Raw genomic sequence first — 20,688 nt, 5'->3', positions numbered from 1 at the left:
TTCAATAATTCATTCCGGGACTTTTTCTATAATCCTTGTAGGAATTCCTGCTTAGGTTCCAGCCAGAATTCCTGTCATGATCCCTCTAAGGATTCCATCAGGTATTCTCTGGGGTTTATCAAGAATAACTTCAGGGATTTCTGCCGGGATTGCTTCTGAAAATTCTGAAAGGATTCTTTCAGAAATTCTAGCTAGCATTCCTTCAATTTCAGCTGGAATCACTTCACAGATTTATACTAGTATACTTTCAAAAAGTTCTGTCGAAATATATTCAGAGAATCCCGGTGGAATTATTTCAGGTATATGTGTCGGGATCCCTGCTGGCTTCTCGGGAGTTTTTAATGCATTCCTCTCGGGAATTCTACAGTATTTCTCGCCATTTCTTCTGTGATTATTTCAGGGATTCCTACCAAGTTTTTAGCGGATATTCTACTCAAGATTCTACAATTTATGCTTCCCAGAATTACTTCAGGAAATCTTCCTGTGATTCCTTCAGGGATACCTACCTGGATTGCTTTAGAAAATCTTGATAGGTTTCTTTCAAGTGTTCTAGTCGGCATTCCTTCAGGGATTACTGCTGCAGTTCGTAAAGGATTGCTTTAAGGGTTCCTGCTAGGATTGCTCCAAGGATTCCAACTTCTTGCGAATCTTGGGAATTTTGCGGGAATATTTTGGGTATTCGTGCCAGAATCCCTGCCGGGGTCCTTGCAAAGATTCTTCCTGTTTTTTTACATTCCTCTCGGGATTTCTTCAATTATTCTTACAGGGAATTCATCCGAGCTTCCAGCCGGGATTCCTTTCGTGATTTTATGTAAGGATCCTATCAAGGATTCTATACGGGATTTCTTTTGGGACTTTCCGGGATTCCTATCGAGCGTAAATTACAGCTAATGAGAGTGGGAGAGTAAGAGAAACAGAGAGATTGGCCTTTTTGATGCACTTAGATATTTCACGAATAAAATTCATGGAGTAGTACAAACATGCAGAAGAAGAGTACGTCAAGAGAGTTTGCGGAGTACTGAGTGAAAAGTTCAGTCAATTGATCAGAAATCATTATTTGTGTAAAAATCTAATTTCTACAGTATATCAACATTTGAATATGCTACGCATAGTAAGCACCCTTTATTTAATTTGTTTTTGAAATTCAAATTTTAGAAAAGTTGAACACTGCAGTTGAAACTCCATGAATTTACAAGAACCATGCATACTTTTAGACGTTTATCGGGTTAGATTTCTGTCCCAGTTTACAAGACCTTTATATATTCTTTTTGAGTGGTTATTATCTCTCTCAATTGTTGAGAGCTGTATTGTATCTTTACAGATCAGAATATGACGAAAGCATAGAAGTTGTACTGAAATAGAACTTCAGAGAATTATCAGATATTGAGGATCTACATTGAAGATTTTTTTTGGAATTACACCATAAACTTTAATTTTTTTTTTCGTTAATTCATGTTTATTTTATTGGAACTTAACTTTTGATAACAAGTTTATATAAAAAATTAAATTGTGAGGATGCATTAGACCGAATGATCATTAGGCCGAATGGTCACTAGGCCGAATAGTCATCAGGATGAATTTCTTCTTTTTTTTTTACACGGGTAGTTTTTCTGCTTTAACTCGGTCAATTTTGAGCCAATTCACATGAAAATTTGTACACAGGTAGACACGGTTAGTACAGTCATACCTCGATATAACGTAACTGCAATTTTATTTTCGTTACGTTATATCGAAGTTACGTTATATCGAAGCAAAAATTTTTTTTCACGAATTTCGTTTTAAATACATATTTTGAAAAGAAAATTACCAAAAAGATTATGTTAATCACCCAACAGTGATTTCTTGCCTTTCTTATATATATATTTTTTTCATCATTGAATTTTATATATTTTTCTAAAAGTTTGTAAGATCATTCATAATTCGAATACTTAGCATGTCTCTTTATATTTAACTATTTAAGCCAATGTCACATATATCGAGATTCTTCTCCTTTTTTACATCTAGACTTGATCAAACGTCAAGCGTTATCTATTGGTGTGATTATAAGTAAGACATCTATGGGGCGATTTCTTCACCCTGGCTTAAGCGTTAAGCCAGGTTTAACTATATGGGTAAGCCTGGTTTACCGGTTAAGCCGAGGTGAAGAAATCGGCCCTATGTGACGCAGGCAAAATTATAATCCGATTTGTGCCTCCAGAAATTCCTCTCGGGATTCCTCTAGAAATAATTCGGGAATTCACCCAGGAGTTCCTGGTTTAGTACCTCATGAAATACCTCATGTGATTCATCCTGAAGTTCTCTAAGGATATTTATCCAAGGATCCTTCAATCTTCTATGATTCCTCCATAAATTCTTACTGAATTTTATATCTGCTATGATATATTTAGGAACGCCTGCCTTAATTGCTTCAGATGTTCTTGATATGATTCCTCCACGTGGTTTCTCAAGGGATTTTTGTAGGATTCCCCAAAGAGATTTGCTTTTCAAGATTTATTCTGTCCAAGATTTTTCCAAGGCTTAATTCTGTCGTTCCTCTTAAAATTTCTACTAGGATTTCTCCAGTCACTCCTGCAAGGATCCTCCAAAAAGTTCCAATATTTCAACTATTCCTGTTCGAAGAGTCCCAAGTAACACATTTGTTGCAGAAGACTCACGGCGGCGCTGGTTCTGTTGCGCAGGAGCCACTGTGACTTACTTCTAACAAATGAATTCTTACTTGCTGGAAGTAAATCGCAGTGACTTCTGCGCCATGAAAATCTGCGCAGCTGTGACTCTGTGTGTTAATTGGGGTATTCGCCAAGAGTCACCCAGGTATTCTTGCTGCAACTCATCCAGCACAATGACGGAGCTTCCAAAAGATTTCCTCTTCAGATCCCGCTAGAAAAAGTTCTGTGATTTCTCCAGAAGTAATTCCTTGGAAATTTCCTTCTGAGATAAAGAAGTAATTCATTAAAAAAAATATTGCAAGGATTTCTCCAAGAATAACAGATAGAATTCCACTAGAAATTCCTCCTGATATTCCTCATTTGATTTTTCCAGAAATTCTTCCTGGAATGCAGCACGGATTTTTTTTTAAATTACTTCAGGAATTCAACCTGAGTTTTTTTTCCATGGATTCTCACTGTGACCCTTCTTGAAAATCCAACTAGGATTCCACCAGTGCCCGAATTTCTCCAGAAGTTCCTGCTGAGATTTATAAAAAAGTTCCTTATGTAATTAAGGACTGCCCCTGAATGTTACCAGGAATAACTGTGTTCATTGCGGTAGAAATTCCTCCGAGGATAAAGCACGATTTTTTTTCCAGGAATTCCTCCAGGAGTTCCACCATTTATTCAGAAATGTCTTTAGAAATTCCTTCAAGAGTTCTTCTGAGGATTTTTTCGCGAATTTCTCTAGTGATTTCTCAAGAAGTTCCTCCAGGGATTTATCAGAGAATTTCTCTAGTGATTTTCTGCAAAATTTACTCTAAGACAAAGCGGACCGTTACTGGCGTTCTTACACCCAGTATCACACGAAATCGAGTTCACTACCAATGCTGTCTACTGTCATCTCGTTTGGAGTTTAAAGGCTATGTTCCAGTAGGGATGTAATGTCAATAATGAGTAGAAGATGCAATGTTTGTTCCGTAAAAAGCTATATAACATTTCTTATCAACAGTAACACCGAAAATTCTTATAAAACTTTGAAATTTGTCACATAACCCATAACTGGATAGCAGGCTTAGTTCCAGGAGGGGTGTAATATCATATAGAAACTTTTGTAAATCATTCTAATTATTTAAATAGTGAAAAGTTGGATCCAAAAAAAAGTTACTTTATATCGAGGTAAAAGTTACGTTATATCGAGTTACGTTATATCGAGGTTACTTTATATCGAGGTTACGTTATATCGAGGTATGACTGTACTACCTGTGCACGGAAAATCAGATAGGTAGGTTCAAAATTGACCGAGTTAAAGCAGAAAAACTACCCGTGTAAAAAAGACCTTAGTGTATCAGTTATTAAACTGGAAATGGATGTTATTTCTATCTTTTTCGACAATCAAGCCGGAACAAATCTCATTTACTTCTTTTGTCACTTTGCTCGTTGGCTCGTCAAGGGGGGGATGATAAATAATAAATGTATTTAATCGAAAAAAATCCCAAACAATTAGGCAAAATCGACAAACTTATCGGATTTATTAAGCTATTTTCTCGACGACTATAATTTCATTTCAAATTTTTTAAATATCCTAAATAATTTACTTGTATCCCCTCTCAAAATGTCCGTGAATTGTGAATTCCGACAAAAAATTTCCGAGGGGGGTGACATAAGAGAAAATCGAAATTTGTGCCAAAAACTATTTTAACAATGAAACTAGAAAGAATAGCCTATGTTCAAAAGATGGAAAAATGAATTATTTGAATATCAGCAGTTTCAGCGCCCAAACTATTTTGGTAATGATACTAGAAAGAACGACCCTTGAACATGGGAAGAAGCAAAAAATTATGTTGAGAAGTGACGGGTTCAATTACCGGTCCGTCCAGGAACTTTTCGTAAGGGAAATTTCATTGACTTCCTTGGTTATAGTTCTTGCCACACGATATACACATATGCAACATGGTCATTGGCTGTGAAAGATCTCAGTTAATAACTGTGGAAGAGCTTTTGCCTCAGTGGGGACATTACGGCAAAAATAAGACCCAATGACCATTCGGCCTATTGACCATTCGTCCTAATGACCTTCGGCCGAATGGCTGACACCATTGTGAGATACTTTGGGCGTTAACGGGTTAAAAAAGCAGTATCAGTTTCTTAATATAAATAGTACAAATATATTGGAGGCGCTACCCATAAACTACGCAGACTCATTTTGGCCATCACAGACCCACCTCCCCCTCGTAGACTTTTGTTTATACCAAATTTTCGATATTTGTATGGACCGTAGACTTCGACCAGGTCCCCCCTCTCTCTCTTCAAGTCTACACAGTTTATTAACAGGCTCGAAGCAGACTTTAAGCAATGTTAAGGACAAACGTCTTGAAATCCCGCTTCAACAGTGCATCAGAATTTCAGACGCACAAATGTCAAGAAGCAAGCTTCAAACAACAGTGCATTTTATTATTCTGTTCTTGGTCACTTGTAATAAGCTTAAAATGAGAAGCTCAGGTGTCCTGGTTTTATTTACGAAGCGATTTGTGCCCTCAAAATCGTGAGTAGGTGCCAAAGTCGGCCATTGTGGCGGCCATTTTGGGATTCTAACAAGTATTCCTTAAGGGATCAAAATGTTTTGTTTTTTTTACATCGTTCATACCAGAGTATTTATTATAACAAATAATTTGTTATAACAAATTCTCTGGTTCATACAAGTCTTCATAATAGTGGATATCAATATTTTCTCTAGAAACGTTAATTGTACAAAACGATAATACAAACACTGTTTTGTAAAAATTATTAATAATTTATTATTTTATTTGTTTTCATCCAATATAAAAAATATCCTCTAGAAAAACGACCCAAACAATTCAAATTTACGCTAATAGGTTCTACTAACATTCTCAGCGAAACACATAATGTAGAAAGATCTTGTCACGCGAATCTAGCCAAAATGACGAAAAAGGGTAGAGTTACCGCCGATTTCATCTGTGCGTGTTGAATGAGGGCTACCCAACATTAAAACAATTTCCACTGGCAACGCGCTGGTAAACAACTGCACTTCGGACGCAATATTCAGCACGAGAGCTCTGATTCACTAACATGCACTAAAATTTGCATCTCTTCTCATGAGGGGGTTGCACGAACCTGCCAGCTAAACACATATTCGGCTGGGGCAATTAACTCTTGGTTTTCCGCACCGCGGCATTATTTCATACCGCCGGAATCACTTTCGATCTCGAAACGGACGGACAAAGGAAATGTTCCCAAATGGACGGTCTTACGTTCATTTGGACTTATTTCTCATCATCAAACTCATGCTAAGGCCAAATCAATTGTGCGATGAGGCTAAAATTAGTAACTTTGCAGCGGCGTACTATTGATTCAAAAGTTAGTCATATGATGCTGCATTGAGTTTAGGTTGTGGAACACACTGCTCTGATGTAGCCTTCACACAGAAATGTATAATTTTCCGATCAATAACAAACGATCATGTTTTTTCGTTCGTCAAAAAAACACAAAACCTAAATCAAATTAGCATTTCCGCTCGCCGCGATACGGATGAGCTCTTCGTGCGCGGTAACCTTTCTACGTTCAGGTTGAGTCACTCCCGAGTCGACTTTGCCGTCATCATCGTTGAATGAAGAGAAAAAGAACAGTAGGTTAGATACCTTGGTACCTATCTTAAACCGCAACTTCCCATCATAGCATGGGATTCCATCACGGATGGCAAAAAGCAAAACAATTCAATCAGAGAGGGGAAAAAAACTCAACCAGACGATTGTTGTGGTTTGAACGCAAAACATGCTTTTGTACAGGGGAGATACCATGGCATTCAATTGTGGAGCCCTTGCAGGTTCAGATAGATTTCATCGTAGCAGGTACATAGGTATTTTGTCAATTTCATTATGGCCATCATGACTGAATTGGTTTTTTTCCCAACTCTTTTTCCACAATCATAGATTGGCTGGTTTTGGTAAAGTCGACATTTGGAAAGGAGCCATCGATATGTCTTGTGGAAAGAAAAAAAAATCGTAAAAAATGAGAATTTTTGCCTAATTCCTCCCTCTTCTTCGTATGTTATTCTTCGTCTTCCTTTTCTTCTTCTTCTTCTTCTTCTTCTTCTTCTTCTTCTTCTTCTTCTTCTTTTTCTTCTTCTTCTTCTTCTTCTTCATCTTTAAAAACCTTAATGACTATTATTATAAAGCCAAGTTAAAGTCAAATATTTCAAAACGTCTACGTTCAAGAGTATCCAGTCCAAGCAAACGACATCGACTATCGTACGGAGGAAGATTTAAAGTATTATTCCAGGGGAGATTCCGAAGTGCGTATCTAACAAACTTTTTTTGAATCGACTCAATTCGGGTGATTCAATTTGCATGATAAGGGCACCAAACAATCAGAGCCGACTCCAAAACAGATCTTACCAGCGAACAATACAATGCTCGTAAGCACAATGGATCACGGAATTCATTTGAAATTTTAAAAATGAATCCAAGTTGTCTATTAGCCATAGAAATAATATCGGTATAATGTCCGCGAAAAGTGAGTGCGCAGTCCAAACACCCAAATCTTTAACTTGGTAAACACGTTCTAATTGAAGGCCGGCAATAGTGTAAGGAAACAATAAGGGCTTAGCCTTACGACTGTACGAAATAACGTTACATTTACTAATACATACTAAGAGTGAGATAATTCCTAGAGCACCATCCTTTGAACTTATCGATCAGTTTCTGTAGATTCGAGAAATCCTCGAGGCCTCTGATCACCATGTAGATCTTTACATCGTCTGCATAAAACAAGCGAAATCCAGGTGGAAGCAGCATTTCAACTTCATTTATAAAAATGATGAAGAGCAATGGCCCAAGATTACTCCCTTGTGGAACTCCGGATAAATTGGTGAAAACTGCAGATCGAGCGGATCCAATTTCAATACACAGTGAGATATGAGCTAAACCAGCAGACGAAGGGCGATGACATACCAATTTTTTTCAGTCTAGCTAGTAGAATGCCGTGATCTACCCTGTCAAAGGCAGCTTTGAGATCGGTGTATACTGCATCCATGTTACGGAGACAAGTTGTAACAAAGTCTAATAAATTTGTCGATACGCAGCGCTTAGGGAAAAATCCATGATGATCCAGGGATATATAGTTCTGGCAGCTAGCAAAAAGTGAATCATTGATGATTATTTCAAAGACCTTAGAGCAAGCGCAAAGCGATGTAATACCGCGATAATTTTTGACGTTTGATTTGTCTCCTTTTTTGAGAACCGGAAACATTACGGAATCTTTCCAAGCAGTGGGAAATTTGCTCTGCTGCAAAGATGCATTGAAGAGAACAGTCAGAGGGTGGATGAAAGCTTCAGCACATTTTACAATCAGGTTTGACGGAATGCGCTGAGTAGGAAGTTTTCAATTTTCCAATGGCAGATTCGACGTGACGGGATGTTATGCTAAAAGTGTTGAAATCGATTACGTCTAATGATGTGTCCTGAAGAGCATCAGAGATGCCCTGAGATGATGCTGATTCGTCGGTAAAAACTTGCTTAAAATGGTAGCAAAGAGGTTGCATTTTTCAAAAGAGGTTCTCGTGGTTTTGTTGCCTAAAACATTTCAACGGGAAGTCCATTTTGTTTTCTTTTTGAATCCACAAATGACCAGAAACGCTTGGAGTTACGACGTAGATCTTCCTGTGTGCGAATCACATATCGTTTGTAGAGAAAACGATTGTACAATCGGTATCGCTGACTAGCTCTGTTAAACTGTTGTTTCAGCAGTGTACATCTTGATGCGCAATATCTTCGTAAAGCTTTTGATCTTAATCTTTTAAGAGTGCGAAGACGTCTGTTGGACCAAGCCGGTTTACGAATAGGCAGACGAGGCGGTACGCAGTCGATGATAGCACGATTTTCTACTTCGTTGAAGAATTCTACTGCACTGTAGATGCAATCTGATGTTTCAATGAAACTCTAGTCAATTGCTTGAATTGCTGCGCTTAGTGCTACGTAGTCAGCACGTCGAAAATCCAACCCTGAAAGATCTGCAATGTCTTAGAACCGAACAGCTTGACTCAACTTCACAGAGACTTGCAATGCTGGGTGAGCTTGGTCGAGGGTAGTTAATGGTTCGATCGCTTCCGAAACAGTACAATTACGATGCTCGTTTGCAAGCACAAGGTCGAGTAGTCCACCATAACAATTAGCCACATGGTCGATCTGGGTTAAGCCATGAAGACAGAATCCATCCAGCAAGGAAGAGCGGGCTGCAGACATGTTCGAGTTTATAGCAAGCATCTACTGAAGGCAATCCATCATCAGAAGTTGACCAAGTAAGACCGGATTGGTTGTAGTCCCCGAATTGCAGAATTTAGTCCGAGAGTGTCATGTTGGAAATAACCGCCTCTAACGAGCTAATGTGGTTATTGATGTCCAAGAGGTTGAATTTCCGGTCTGGTGGTAGATACAAAACGCCAAGGTGAAAACAAATAGAAGCGATTTTGATCCTAACCCACAGATGCTCAAGTGTATTGCCAATGGAAGCATCTAAGCAGCAAGACCAACGTGTGGAGACCGCGATAAGAACGCCACCGCCTCGTAACTTTTCACTGTTAGTCCTATTTCGATCGTTTCGGAAAACGGTGAATGAGTCGCCAAACAGTTGGGCTGAGAATATACGTTCATCGAGCCAAGTCTCGGTCAAAACAACGTCGTAGTGAGATTCTGATACGGTTAACACGAAGTCATCGATTTTAGTTCGTAATCCTCTAACGTTCCGGTAGTAGATGAGCAGTTGACGACCGTTGAATACCACCGAAGATTCGTGAATGTCTCCATTTTCACCAACGTGTTCATCACGGCTGCCGGAAGTAATATCATCAGTGCGAATAATGCTATTGGCTTGATCGTACTTGCCTAGAAACGTCGATTGGATGACCCCTCCACCCGACCCAAACACAGGACCGGGACGACTGCAGGTCGCTGGCTGGATGGTCTGGACTGTGATGGGTGGCTTCGGGGCTTCCATAGAGCTAAGTATTGTGCGTCCCGGAGGCTGAGGAGAACTTTGGCGTTGACATTGGAAAGCACTGGACCGTGGTGTGATATCTTCGCAGCTGCATGGTGAAACCTCGTCAGATCATATACAGCGAATACTTGCCTGATGACACAGGGCGGGAGACCTTTCCGCCAGACCCAAACACAGGACCGGGACGACTGCAGGCCGCTGGCTGGATGATCTGGACTGTGATGGGAGGTTCCGGGTCTCCCATTGTGCGAGTTGATGTGCGTCCCGGAGTTGATGATGAAAAACGATATTCGAAAAGGTGCGACTTATTTTGGGCGATTTCGCTAGGGGTAATAATGGCTTCAGAGCTGGTTGTGTTCATTGTTGAACTTTACTCACCTGATAGCATAGGCTGGAAGACCTAGTCCAGACACAGGACCGGGACGGCTGATGAACGCTGGCTGGATGGTCAGGACTGTGCTGGCAGGCTCCGGGGCTTCCGTAGTGCAAATTGTTGTGCGTCCCGGGTTCATCGATCTGTTGTAAGGTAAGGTTAATTAACTTGCCTGAAGATACACTCTGGAAGACCCTTTCCGCCTGCCCAGACACAGGACCTTCTTCTTCTTCTTCTGATTGAATTGGTTTTTTCCCAACGCCCCCCTCCCAACGATGTCTTGTGGAAAGAAAAAAAAACTATTCGTAAAAAGATGTGAATTTTTGCCTAATTTCTCCCTCATCTTCGTAGGTTATTCTTCTCCTTCTTCTTCTTCTTCTCACCCTTCTTCTTCTTCTTCTTTTTCTTCTTCTGGCGTAACGTCCATTTTGGGTCAAAGACTGATTCTCAATGTTGGTGTTTCAGATGGAAATTTCGTGAAGTTTCAGTTCGAAATCTCTGAGTGAATTTCTCGAAATGCCCTATAAGTTTTCTTTCAAGTCTGTCTTATTTTTGCAGGTTTACCCAGAACTTGGAAGATTCAATAAAAAATGAACGAATTACCAGTTTCCACTCTGCTGTGAAACACATTTTTCGTTGCCTTTCGCGGTGGCGTACCATCACACATACCTAGTGCGTGCCCCACAAAGAACGAAAGAAGCAAGGAAACGATATTCAACGACCTACAAAGGGAAACACTATGCAATTTTGGCCCAATGACACCCCTACTGACGGTACCTCATGTTTTTCTTATTCAACAAATGTCTAATTAGCAAATTAGCGTCTTACATAAAAGTATGCACTATTCTTGCGCCCAACATGTCACCAGCATAAGAGATCACAACCAAGCGCCGACGTAACACATAGCCTAGCATACGTTCCACCCCCAGGAAGCGAGTCCCAGATCCACGCATATCGCGCCTCGCCATTTCACGCTTCTGACGGTATATTATGCAAGCCAAGATCGCAATCTTCGATCGTGCTATAAATGTTGTCGCGAGCATCTTCTTGGCGTCAACTATGTGTAACAAACAAGTAAAACCATTGTTGCGCGCGCGCTCGCGTTGTTTGTGGCTTGTTTGCTTTCTCCATCAGGCCACCGCTATTAGGTACATCGTCTTTTTATCGGTCGGCTGTTATGGGGTTGATTGTTATTTTATTAGATGCAGTCGTCAGCAGCACGGTTGCGGCGATCACGATGTCGACGTACTGATTTTCAATGATTAGGCGTTGTTCCAGAAGTGTTTGCATAAGCGCTTGAATGGCGCGAGGCTCTCTTTGCATGTCATGTTGTATGTACACACGACTACTTATCGAGTTTTGGTGGGTGATTCAAAGGACCTGCATAAAGCGACGCTTAGCCGATTATGTAAAATGGCAAATAATGAATAGATGACTGCTACTCCAATTTTCATCGGCTTTCAGATTTAAGCATAATCAAGTAGCTGGCAAGCAAACAACTGTAATCGAAAACCGATTGAGCCATGCCCCAATTTATGAGATGTGTCAAACATTGGCTCGTGGAATGTCTTGGTCAATCTATAAATCAAAGTGTTCACGACCGATGAAATGGTTTTAAGAAGTTTTCGATGATTTTATTTCATATGCTTACAAACATTTCAGTTGATAAATTTATATGGGTACATGCATAGGGTGGTACCTGGATCATTGAAAATAAATAATGCTGCTCTGTGTTCAAAGTCATCATATTAAGACAATGATGCGTAACTGATTTTGATTTATGCATATCGCCAACGTTGCTCCATCCATTAATTTTTGTAACATCTTCAAACTACTACTTACTTTCAGTCCTGAGCGAGCACCCACGGTGGTGCAGAGGGCCGAATTGAAAGATCTCCATCGCTATCGCCTTGGCCTGTTGCCATGTCAAATTTCTGTCGACTTGCTTTATTTCGTTGTCGAGGCTGCGCCGCCATGGGCCTCTGGGTCTGCCTCTGCTGCGATGTCCTGTTGGATTCCAATCTAACGCTTGTTTGCAAATTTCTTTGCCGCCCCTGCGTAGAGTGTGGCCCACCCACCTTCACTTTCTATCGCTATTGGCTTTTGATGACATCAACGATGCAACTCCACGTTGTAGATCCAATTGTCAAGCCACCACCATGCACGAATTATATACTGCAGGCATCTATTGATGAAGACCTGAAGCCGTTGAGTGTTCTCCACTGATACACACCAGGTTTCACTGGCATAATACGGCACAGATTTCACGTTCGAGTTGAAAAAAATCGGATTTTGGTGCGTCGACTGATCTGGTTGTTTTTCCATACATTTTTTAAAGGACATACATTTTTTTAAGGACAGAGGTTTTGTTTTCGAAGAGATTTGTGCGCTCGAAATCGTGAGTAGGTGCCAAAGACGGCCATTGTGGCGACCATTTTGGGTTCTTAACAAGTCTGTCCTTAAACTCGCAACTCTTGTCAGTTCTACCAGAAGCTCAACGCATCGCACAAAGGCTTCGTGCCGCAAGCCGAAATCTGCAGGGATAAGGACGGGAACCCTTCTGACGGACAAACGTGAAGTGATCGAAAGGTGGAAGCAGCACTTCTACGAGCACCTGGATGGCAAAGAGAATGTAGGCACGGGGGATCAAGGCAGCGGAGGAAATGGCTATATTGGTGCAGCAGAGGACGAAAACGAACCAACTCCCACGCTGATGGAAGTTAAGGATGCCATCCACCAGCTCAAAAACAGCAAAGCGGCTGGTAAGGACGGTATCGCACCAGAACTGATTGAGATGGGCCCGGAAAAGTTGGAAATCTGTCTGCCCACCGGTTAAGATCTGGGAAACCGAATAGCTACCGGAAGAGTGGACCCAGTAAACCACACATCGTAATGGGAAGTGCATTCAAAATCGTATATCTCGCGGTCAGAAATCGAAATCGTAAAAACCGTTGAATCTTGTGATAAAAATGTCAAGCCCAATTGTATATAAATCGCTGCTGCGATTTGTTTTATAGTACGTTTGTTGTGTATAGAGCAAGTCATAAATAGCGCTAATTGAAGTCGTCACTGTTTGCCTACGCTTACAAGTCATATATAATGTTAGTAAGCTTCGGTTGGGAATCGTAACGACTTAATGAATTTGGATGCAAAAATAAAAAAGCATCCCACTTACCTTGCTCATCACCGCCTGACCGCTGACTATGTTTTAGGACTGGAACATTCTGTCAACCAGTAATGATATTCGGGCAATCTTTGGGAGTGTTCATAGTTACCGAATGAAGATATTTGTCTCACAATTATTCCTACATGAGCAGTAATTTTTTCCCGCGACGACGACGACGACGACGACGACGACGACGACAACGACGTCGTCGAAACGTACACTCGATGCGGGACTAATGTTGTAAACAAAACATGTCGTAATGAGTGCAAAGCCAACTCGCTACGAGTTGTATATAAATTGACAACTTATCATTAGGTATGCTATATATCAGTGCAGCATTGTAATAAATGGAATCGCAATGACTTAGAAAAAAATGCAGCCCAATCCTCATATCAGAATTCATGTAGGAAGACTGGCAAAGGCATGTTTCATGGGTGGTTTAGAAAGCTTAAGTTTATATTGGCCAAAATTTGCGCTCTTCTCAAGGCAGATCAGTTAGTACAATGGTATGGGCTTAGACTCACAATCTCGAGGTGCCGTGTTCTAGGCTAGGTGTTAACTTTTTTTTATAGCTAATTTCGGGCATCGTATTACATATCACCCGAAGTCGTATTTTATTATTTCGATCGATTATTTGGGACATCGTAATGATGATCATATGAAATCGCCAAATGTCGTCAGAAGTATGTATATGGCCTCCACTTTGGTACGTATATAGCAGTTTTGTGCAGTTTATACGATTAAAAAGGTTCGTATATAGTAGTGTATAACAAAAATTATACATACCAAAATGTTTACTGGGGAAGGAATGGATAATCTGTCCCATTCTCAAAAAAGGCAACAAGTTAATGTACCGTCGTTGGGGGTGAGAATGGGTCAAAAAAGGTCACTCAAAGACTGTTTGTTAAATAACAAATGCAATTAAAGTCGGAATAACTTTTTATTTGGTATGTATACTCTCCTATGTGATAATGATAGTTCAGCAAGAAAGTTTCACGTTATATGAATTGCTTACTAAACTACAAATGATTGAAAATTGACCCAATCTCACCCCTTAGAGGGGGTGAGAATGGGTCAAAGTATTCGAGATCACCTATCTAAGAATATAAGTTAATTTTATTGATCATATCTAGTAAACCTACTTAAAATATCATGTTATCATGACGAATAAAAACTTAGGTAATTTTAAAAGATGATTAATCCACCTAAAAGGGCTAATACAACCGAAAAATGATTGAAATTTGATAAAATAACGTTTGTATACAGTATCACCATTTTTAGCCATCATAATCATCCTCATTAAGAGTTTCAACCTCCATGAGAGGAGGGAAGATTGCAATGAGGGAGGGGCGCATTGAAAGATTGATTGTAAAAAAAAACATGATAGTTTTAGTAAACTGCATAAGAAATGTTTAACCAAACCCTCCGTTATAAACTCTTATGTACATGATCATTGGCCTCTATATTGCTAAAGCAAATCACTCCATCTCTAGATAAAGGGTCGTTCAAATATTATTGTCACGAACGTCCCTCGTTTTTGAGCACACCTTCCACTCAACGTTCCAGGACAGATTGACGTTTTGGTTGACTGATCAAACTTGCTGACGTGAGCGAGTGACAAAGGAATGCAGAGACAAAAGGAGAATCGAAAATGTGCTATCTTCGACTACGATGCAAGTGATGATATTCAAAACTGTTTATTTGAAGTGAAATACCTAATGAATTCATTATTTACTATGCTTAATTCTAAATTTGTTATTCTATTTACTTACTAAGGTAAAATTTGATAACCTATGTGCTATACAATGTGAGACTAAATCGAATTGTTTTGCAGTTCTATACACCTAGATCGAATTCACAATAGCTATACGTATCGAATCAATATCTGGATTCGTAATGATTTGATACGGTAATTTGTAATAGTATTTATACCCAATGTATTTAACTAATTTGCGTGAATTTGATAATCTAGATATTCCATAAAAGCGATTATTCTAAGACATTATTATCTAAGACATTATTTCTCGTTGCGCAAGCAACAATTATGTTAAGTCTTTTTTGTGAGCTTACGATTTTGCAGTACACTAAAGATTAGCTGATGATTAGAGGAGCTGTCCAAACGCATGGGTGTATTGTTATAAATGATTTTAGGCACTACTCGTATTAACACACTCGTTTGACACTTCTCGACATATTTTTGAAAGAAAGCGTGCTTTTATGAAGATACGGTGAACATGGTACCACTCTAACGTCAAATGGGGACTGGATAACAAGTTGAATTTTTAGTTAAGGTTATGTGCACTCGATAACTTGCTTGACCCAATCTCACCCCCATTCTTAATATTTAGACATAGGGTCGGAAATATTGAGTTTTTAAATAAAAAGAGCAATGACAGCCCGCTTTTTTCATTACATCAACCAGGTAATACCTACAGCTAATCACTTATAGGAAAATTTATGATTAGATACTTGTGTTAAACATTACGAAGGAGAATTTTTTTCAGAGTGATTTACTAGTAGTTTCATCATATAAGTTTAGCCACAAATTTAGCAAAAAACGCTTATTGCAAAACATCTTATTCTGCATCATGACGTGTAAACATCTCCTCTTTGAAATAATATAAAGTTTTCAATATAAATTAGCGATAATTGTAGAGCTATTTCAAATTTTATGTTTCTTCGTTTTGACCCAATCTCACCCCCCAGACCCATTGTCACCCCCATCGACGGTATGAGAACTTTCGAGCGATCACCATTTTGAATTCCGCCAACAAACCCAAGCAACACACATGGTTACAAGGCAGTGACGGCACCGTATATAAGGGTTGCGTAGTAAGTCACAGTAACGTCTGTACAAACCTTGCATGCGCTGCCGTAACTGTTTTGTAGCCATATGTGCTGCTTAGGAAGTGCTATCCCAGATCATCTTCCGTCGTCTGTCACCTAAAACGAATGAGTTCGTAAATAAGTACGGCCGGTTTCATCGACGGCCGGTCGACAAGGGACCAGATCTTCGCCGTGAATACCAGGTCCCAACGCATCACCTGTTCATCGACCTTCAAAGCGGCATACGACAGTATCGACCGCGCATAGCTATGGAAAATCATGAACGAAAACGGCTTTCCTGGGAAGCTGACTAGACTGATAAAAGCAACGATGGACGGTGTGCAGAACTGCGTAAGGGTTTCGAGTGAACTATACAGTTCATTCGAATCTCGTCGGGGACTGCGACAAGGTGACGGACTCTCATGCCTTTCAACGTCGCTCTGGAAAGTGTGATGCGACGAGCCGGGCAATTTGTGTGCTTTGCGGACGACATGGACATTATCGCCAGAACATTGGAATGGTGGCAGAGCTGTACACCCGCTTGAAATGCGAAGCAGCAAAGGTCGGACTGGTGGTGAATGCCTCAAAAACAAATTACATGCTGGTAGACGGAGCCGAACACGACCGGATCCGTCTGGGTACTAATGTTACGATAGACGGGGATACCTTCGAGGTGGTGGAGGAATTCGTCTACCTCGGATCCTTACTGACGGCTGACAACAACGTGAGTCGAGAAATTCGAAGGCGCATCATCAGCGGAAGTCGGGCCTACTACGGGCTCCAGAAGAAACTGCGGTCGAAAAAGATTCACCCACGCACCAAATGCACCATGTCTTCTTCTTCTTCTTGGCGTAACGTCCTCATTGGGACAAAGCCTGCTTCTCAGCTTAGTGTTCTATGAGCACTTCCACAGTTATTAACTGAGAGCTTCCTCTGCCAATGACCATTTTGCATGCGTATATCGTGTGGCAGGCACGAAGATACTCTATGCCCAAGGAAGTCAAGGAAATTTCCTTTACGAAAAGATCCTGGACCGACCGGGAATCGAACCCGTCACCCTCAGCATGGTCATGCTGAATACCCGTGCGTTTATCGCCTCGGCTATATGGGCCCGTACACCATGTACAAAACGCTAATAAGACCGGCGATTCTCTACGGACACGAGACATGGACTATGCTCGAGGAGGAGCTGCAAACACTCGGAGTTTTCGAGCGACGCGTGCTCAGGACGATCTTCGGCGGTGTGCAAGAGAACGATGTGTGTCGAAGAAGAATGAACCACGAGCTCGCTGCACTGTACGGCGAACCCTGCATCCAGAAGGTGGCCAAAGCCGGAAGGATACGGTGGGCAGGACATGTTGCAAGAATGCCGGACAACAATCCTGCAAAGTTGGTGTTCACGACAGATCCGGTTGACACAAGAAGGCGTGGAACGCAGAGAGCACGATGGGCGGATCAGGTGAAACGCGACTTGGTGAGCATCGGGCGTGACCGAGCATGGAGAACGGCAGTTACGAACCGTTACATTATAAAGAAATATTGTTGCATCAGTTTTATCTTGAATTTGATGTAATGCTAAATAAATTAAATGATGAAGATGCACATTCTATGTAAGGGCCCATCCTAAGTAACATTTTGATGACCAGTTAGTGTTGCAGAGGTTTCAAGAATGGTCATAAAACCTTTTACCTTTTATTTTATGATGGTCCTAAGAACGTCTTCTAATCAGTTTGACTAAAAAAAAGTTTTTGGGATATAGCCACAGCTGTAGAAGCGTGGGTATTCAGCATGTTTTTGCTGAAGTTGACGTGTTCATTCGGGGTAATGGCTTTCAGTCTGTGGCAATTCAAAACGGATTCTTATGTTTTCATCCGACGTTTCGGACACATTTATTGTGCCTTCTTCTTAGGAATCTAGTGGACAACAAATTATGTGTTTTGTATTATGTTCATTACCCGAATCAACATATCACAGTCGTATCTATAAGATAGTTGACGTGTTCGATTCGCAGTCGGTCCAGGAACTTTTCGTAAAGCGAATGACCTTCACTGCCTTGGGCATAGAGTATCTTCGAGTCTGACACACGAAATACACTTGCAAAGTGGTCATTGGTGGAGGAAGCTCTCAGTACACTAAGCTGAGCAGCAGGCTTTGTCCAAATGGGGACGTTACGCCAGGAATAATAAAAATTCTCTGAAACCGTAACTGTGAAGTGTATGTCCTTTTGCATAAAACAGCATTTGAGCGGTTTTAGTGGCACATTTCCGATGATTTCGAAGTAAATTCTTAATTGTTAAGCGTATTTTCAATGCCAATCAATGGGATCTAATTGATCCAATAATCGATATTCTGATGAATCTGTTTTTATTAGCTATTCTGAACAAGACATACATACAGCATCATGCATGCCCAAATTACATACATGTCCAAATTATGTATATTTTTCACTCTATTTGAACCATCAATTGTCCTAATTTTCACATCTGACTGTCTTTTAGGAGAGAGGTCCTATCTCTGCCAGATGGATTACCTTGTTTTCAAACAGATCAAAAAAGCCACTGCAATAATATCGTTAAATCTCCCGGCTGCAATTACCACTATACATCTTCAGCAATCGGCCAAGACCGAAAGTGAGATTGATGATCATCGCGTCGGAATCGGTTTGACCCGATTCCCAGCAAACCCCAACATTGACAACCGGTGTGCCGTGCTCTCCATCTGAAGGGGTGTATTGCATTGCATTGAATACTGCAATTCCACCAGGTTCAAACCCAACCGGCCAGGGTCGATGTTGTGTATATAGCTGCAGCAATGCAAGAACCCGTGTTGGTCTTGATTTTCTTTCTTTCGGAAATTAAACGATCGTGGCGACTAGAAAACACAATACGACTGTGTCGGTTTTTGCTTGCCCGGCTTACCATATGGCTGGTTGATTGATGAGTATTAAAGATTAATAAATTTATTCGGTGTCTAGCAACAACAATCGCGCTGCATCGGCGACCGCTGCGCGGCACTCTACTCGCATGAACTTGATTTTATGACCACCCATAACAGGTGTGAGAACCGCTTTTGGGTTATTGATGGCCATCCGCCGTGGATTGTAACGTTTATCTATGGATCGCACATTGGAATTGGAATTCTAAACATATTTCGTCAGTCGAAACATTTTAGCACTTTTTTGCATATTGAAGCAATATTGCCAATGAACACGCACCTCCCAATTTGTTCATTAATAATCAGGGTACAGTTGGATGGTTTCGTAATACTGCCAATTGTCATTCATTTGTCTAGAGGCCATGCATAGGGTGCAATCATCAATGGAGGTACCGCACTGGCTGGATGCGAAGGCACAGTACTAGTGTATCACAAATGGAGCTGAAGTCCATTCGAAGCCCAACGTAAAATAATATCCAGCAAACCCTGCAGCGAACCTTGAGCAGTTGTGCCAAACAGTCGACGTCCGACGTTTGATGGATGCCAGCGTTTGCGCTTTATGCATTTATGATTTTGGATGCCCGCGTTTCACATATAAACTAGCAATTAGGAAAAATAGTTGTTTTACATGAAGATCTCTCCTGAGTATGAGCAAATCATTCTGAGCAGATTATTTAGTCTTGCGTATATATCCTGCAAGATTTGGACGGCTGGTTTGAAATAGTCATGACTGTCAAGTATGATCACCAAAAATTGGAAGTACCTAACAAACAGTTCACGATCAGTAGCGCGGAAACCCCTCTTTCTATATACAGCATCTTAGGGGAACGACCTCGAGGATGCAAAACGAATGATCTAAACTGTATCAACGTTTCGCCAAGTCTGCGCTAACAATTGCTAATCACTTCTCAAGTTATCGCCTGCAATTAACATCGTTTCTCTTTCTTCCATCACATGGTCTAATTGCAGGAAGGCACGAACGTGATTCACCCTGACGAACCGGTAGACTTGGACGATGACGGGGCGACGACGGTCGCTGGGAGCTATTCGGGCGGCTCTGGCGATACTGTTGACCTGGGTCACTCTGTGCAATGGCCACGGGAGACTTATAGAGCCACCGAGTCGAGCATCGGCCTGGAGATATGGATTTTCTACGCCTCCGAATTACAACGATCATGAGCTGTACTGCGGTGGATTCAACCGGCAGTGGCAGAAGAACGATGGCAAGTGCGGCGAGTGCGGAGATGCCTACGATGCCCCGAAACCGAGACCGCACGAGTACGGTGGCAAATGGGGCCAGGGAGTGATTGTGAGACGGTATAGGCCTGGATCGGTGATTACCCTGAGGGTAGAGTTGACGGCTAGTCACATGGGGTAAGTAACAAATGCTTTAGCTGATTGGTCTATACGACACACACATTGATGGCCATCTACACAAAAGTTACAAAGAAGTGTCGACAGTGCAGGTTTTTGGTTGGACACAAGTCATTTCAAGTTACACTGAGAGGAAATTTCATTTTGATTTCACTGGAAAAAGTCAAGTAATCCTTCGAAAATGAATTTTTCAGTGAGTTTACATGAGTTAAGTGAAACCCGCTTGAAAGTATAGTGAATCTCCAAAGAAAAGTTATTGGAAATTTCGCACTGTATCGTATTTTAAATTGTATATGGTTTTCAAGTGGATTTTACTGCAGCCGAAAGTATGCAAAATAGAAGCATGTAGTTGTCACCCA

The 20,688-nt window shown here is 40.9% G+C and overlaps 1 protein-coding gene across 1 annotated transcript in view; it reads left to right on the top strand.

Moving 5' to 3' along the window:
• The window catches only part of LOC109425025 (uncharacterized), a 78,129-nt gene that overhangs the window by 45,726 nt on the left and 11,715 nt on the right, over positions 1–20,688 (top strand). Inside the window, exon 2 of the mRNA XM_019700215.3 lies at positions 19,925–20,329. Coding sequence (XP_019555760.2) covers positions 19,971–20,329 — 359 coding nt within the window. The 5' untranslated portion in view covers positions 19,925–19,970. The remainder of the gene's footprint in view (positions 1–19,924; positions 20,330–20,688) is intronic.

This window comes from Aedes albopictus, chromosome 3 (assembly GCF_035046485.1).
Source record: "Aedes albopictus strain Foshan chromosome 3, AalbF5, whole genome shotgun sequence".
In the NCBI taxonomy this organism is placed as follows: domain Eukaryota; kingdom Metazoa; phylum Arthropoda; class Insecta; order Diptera; family Culicidae; genus Aedes; species Aedes albopictus.
The sequence above is the reverse complement of the archived record's forward strand: the minus strand, read 5'-3'. Positions and strand labels throughout refer to the sequence as shown.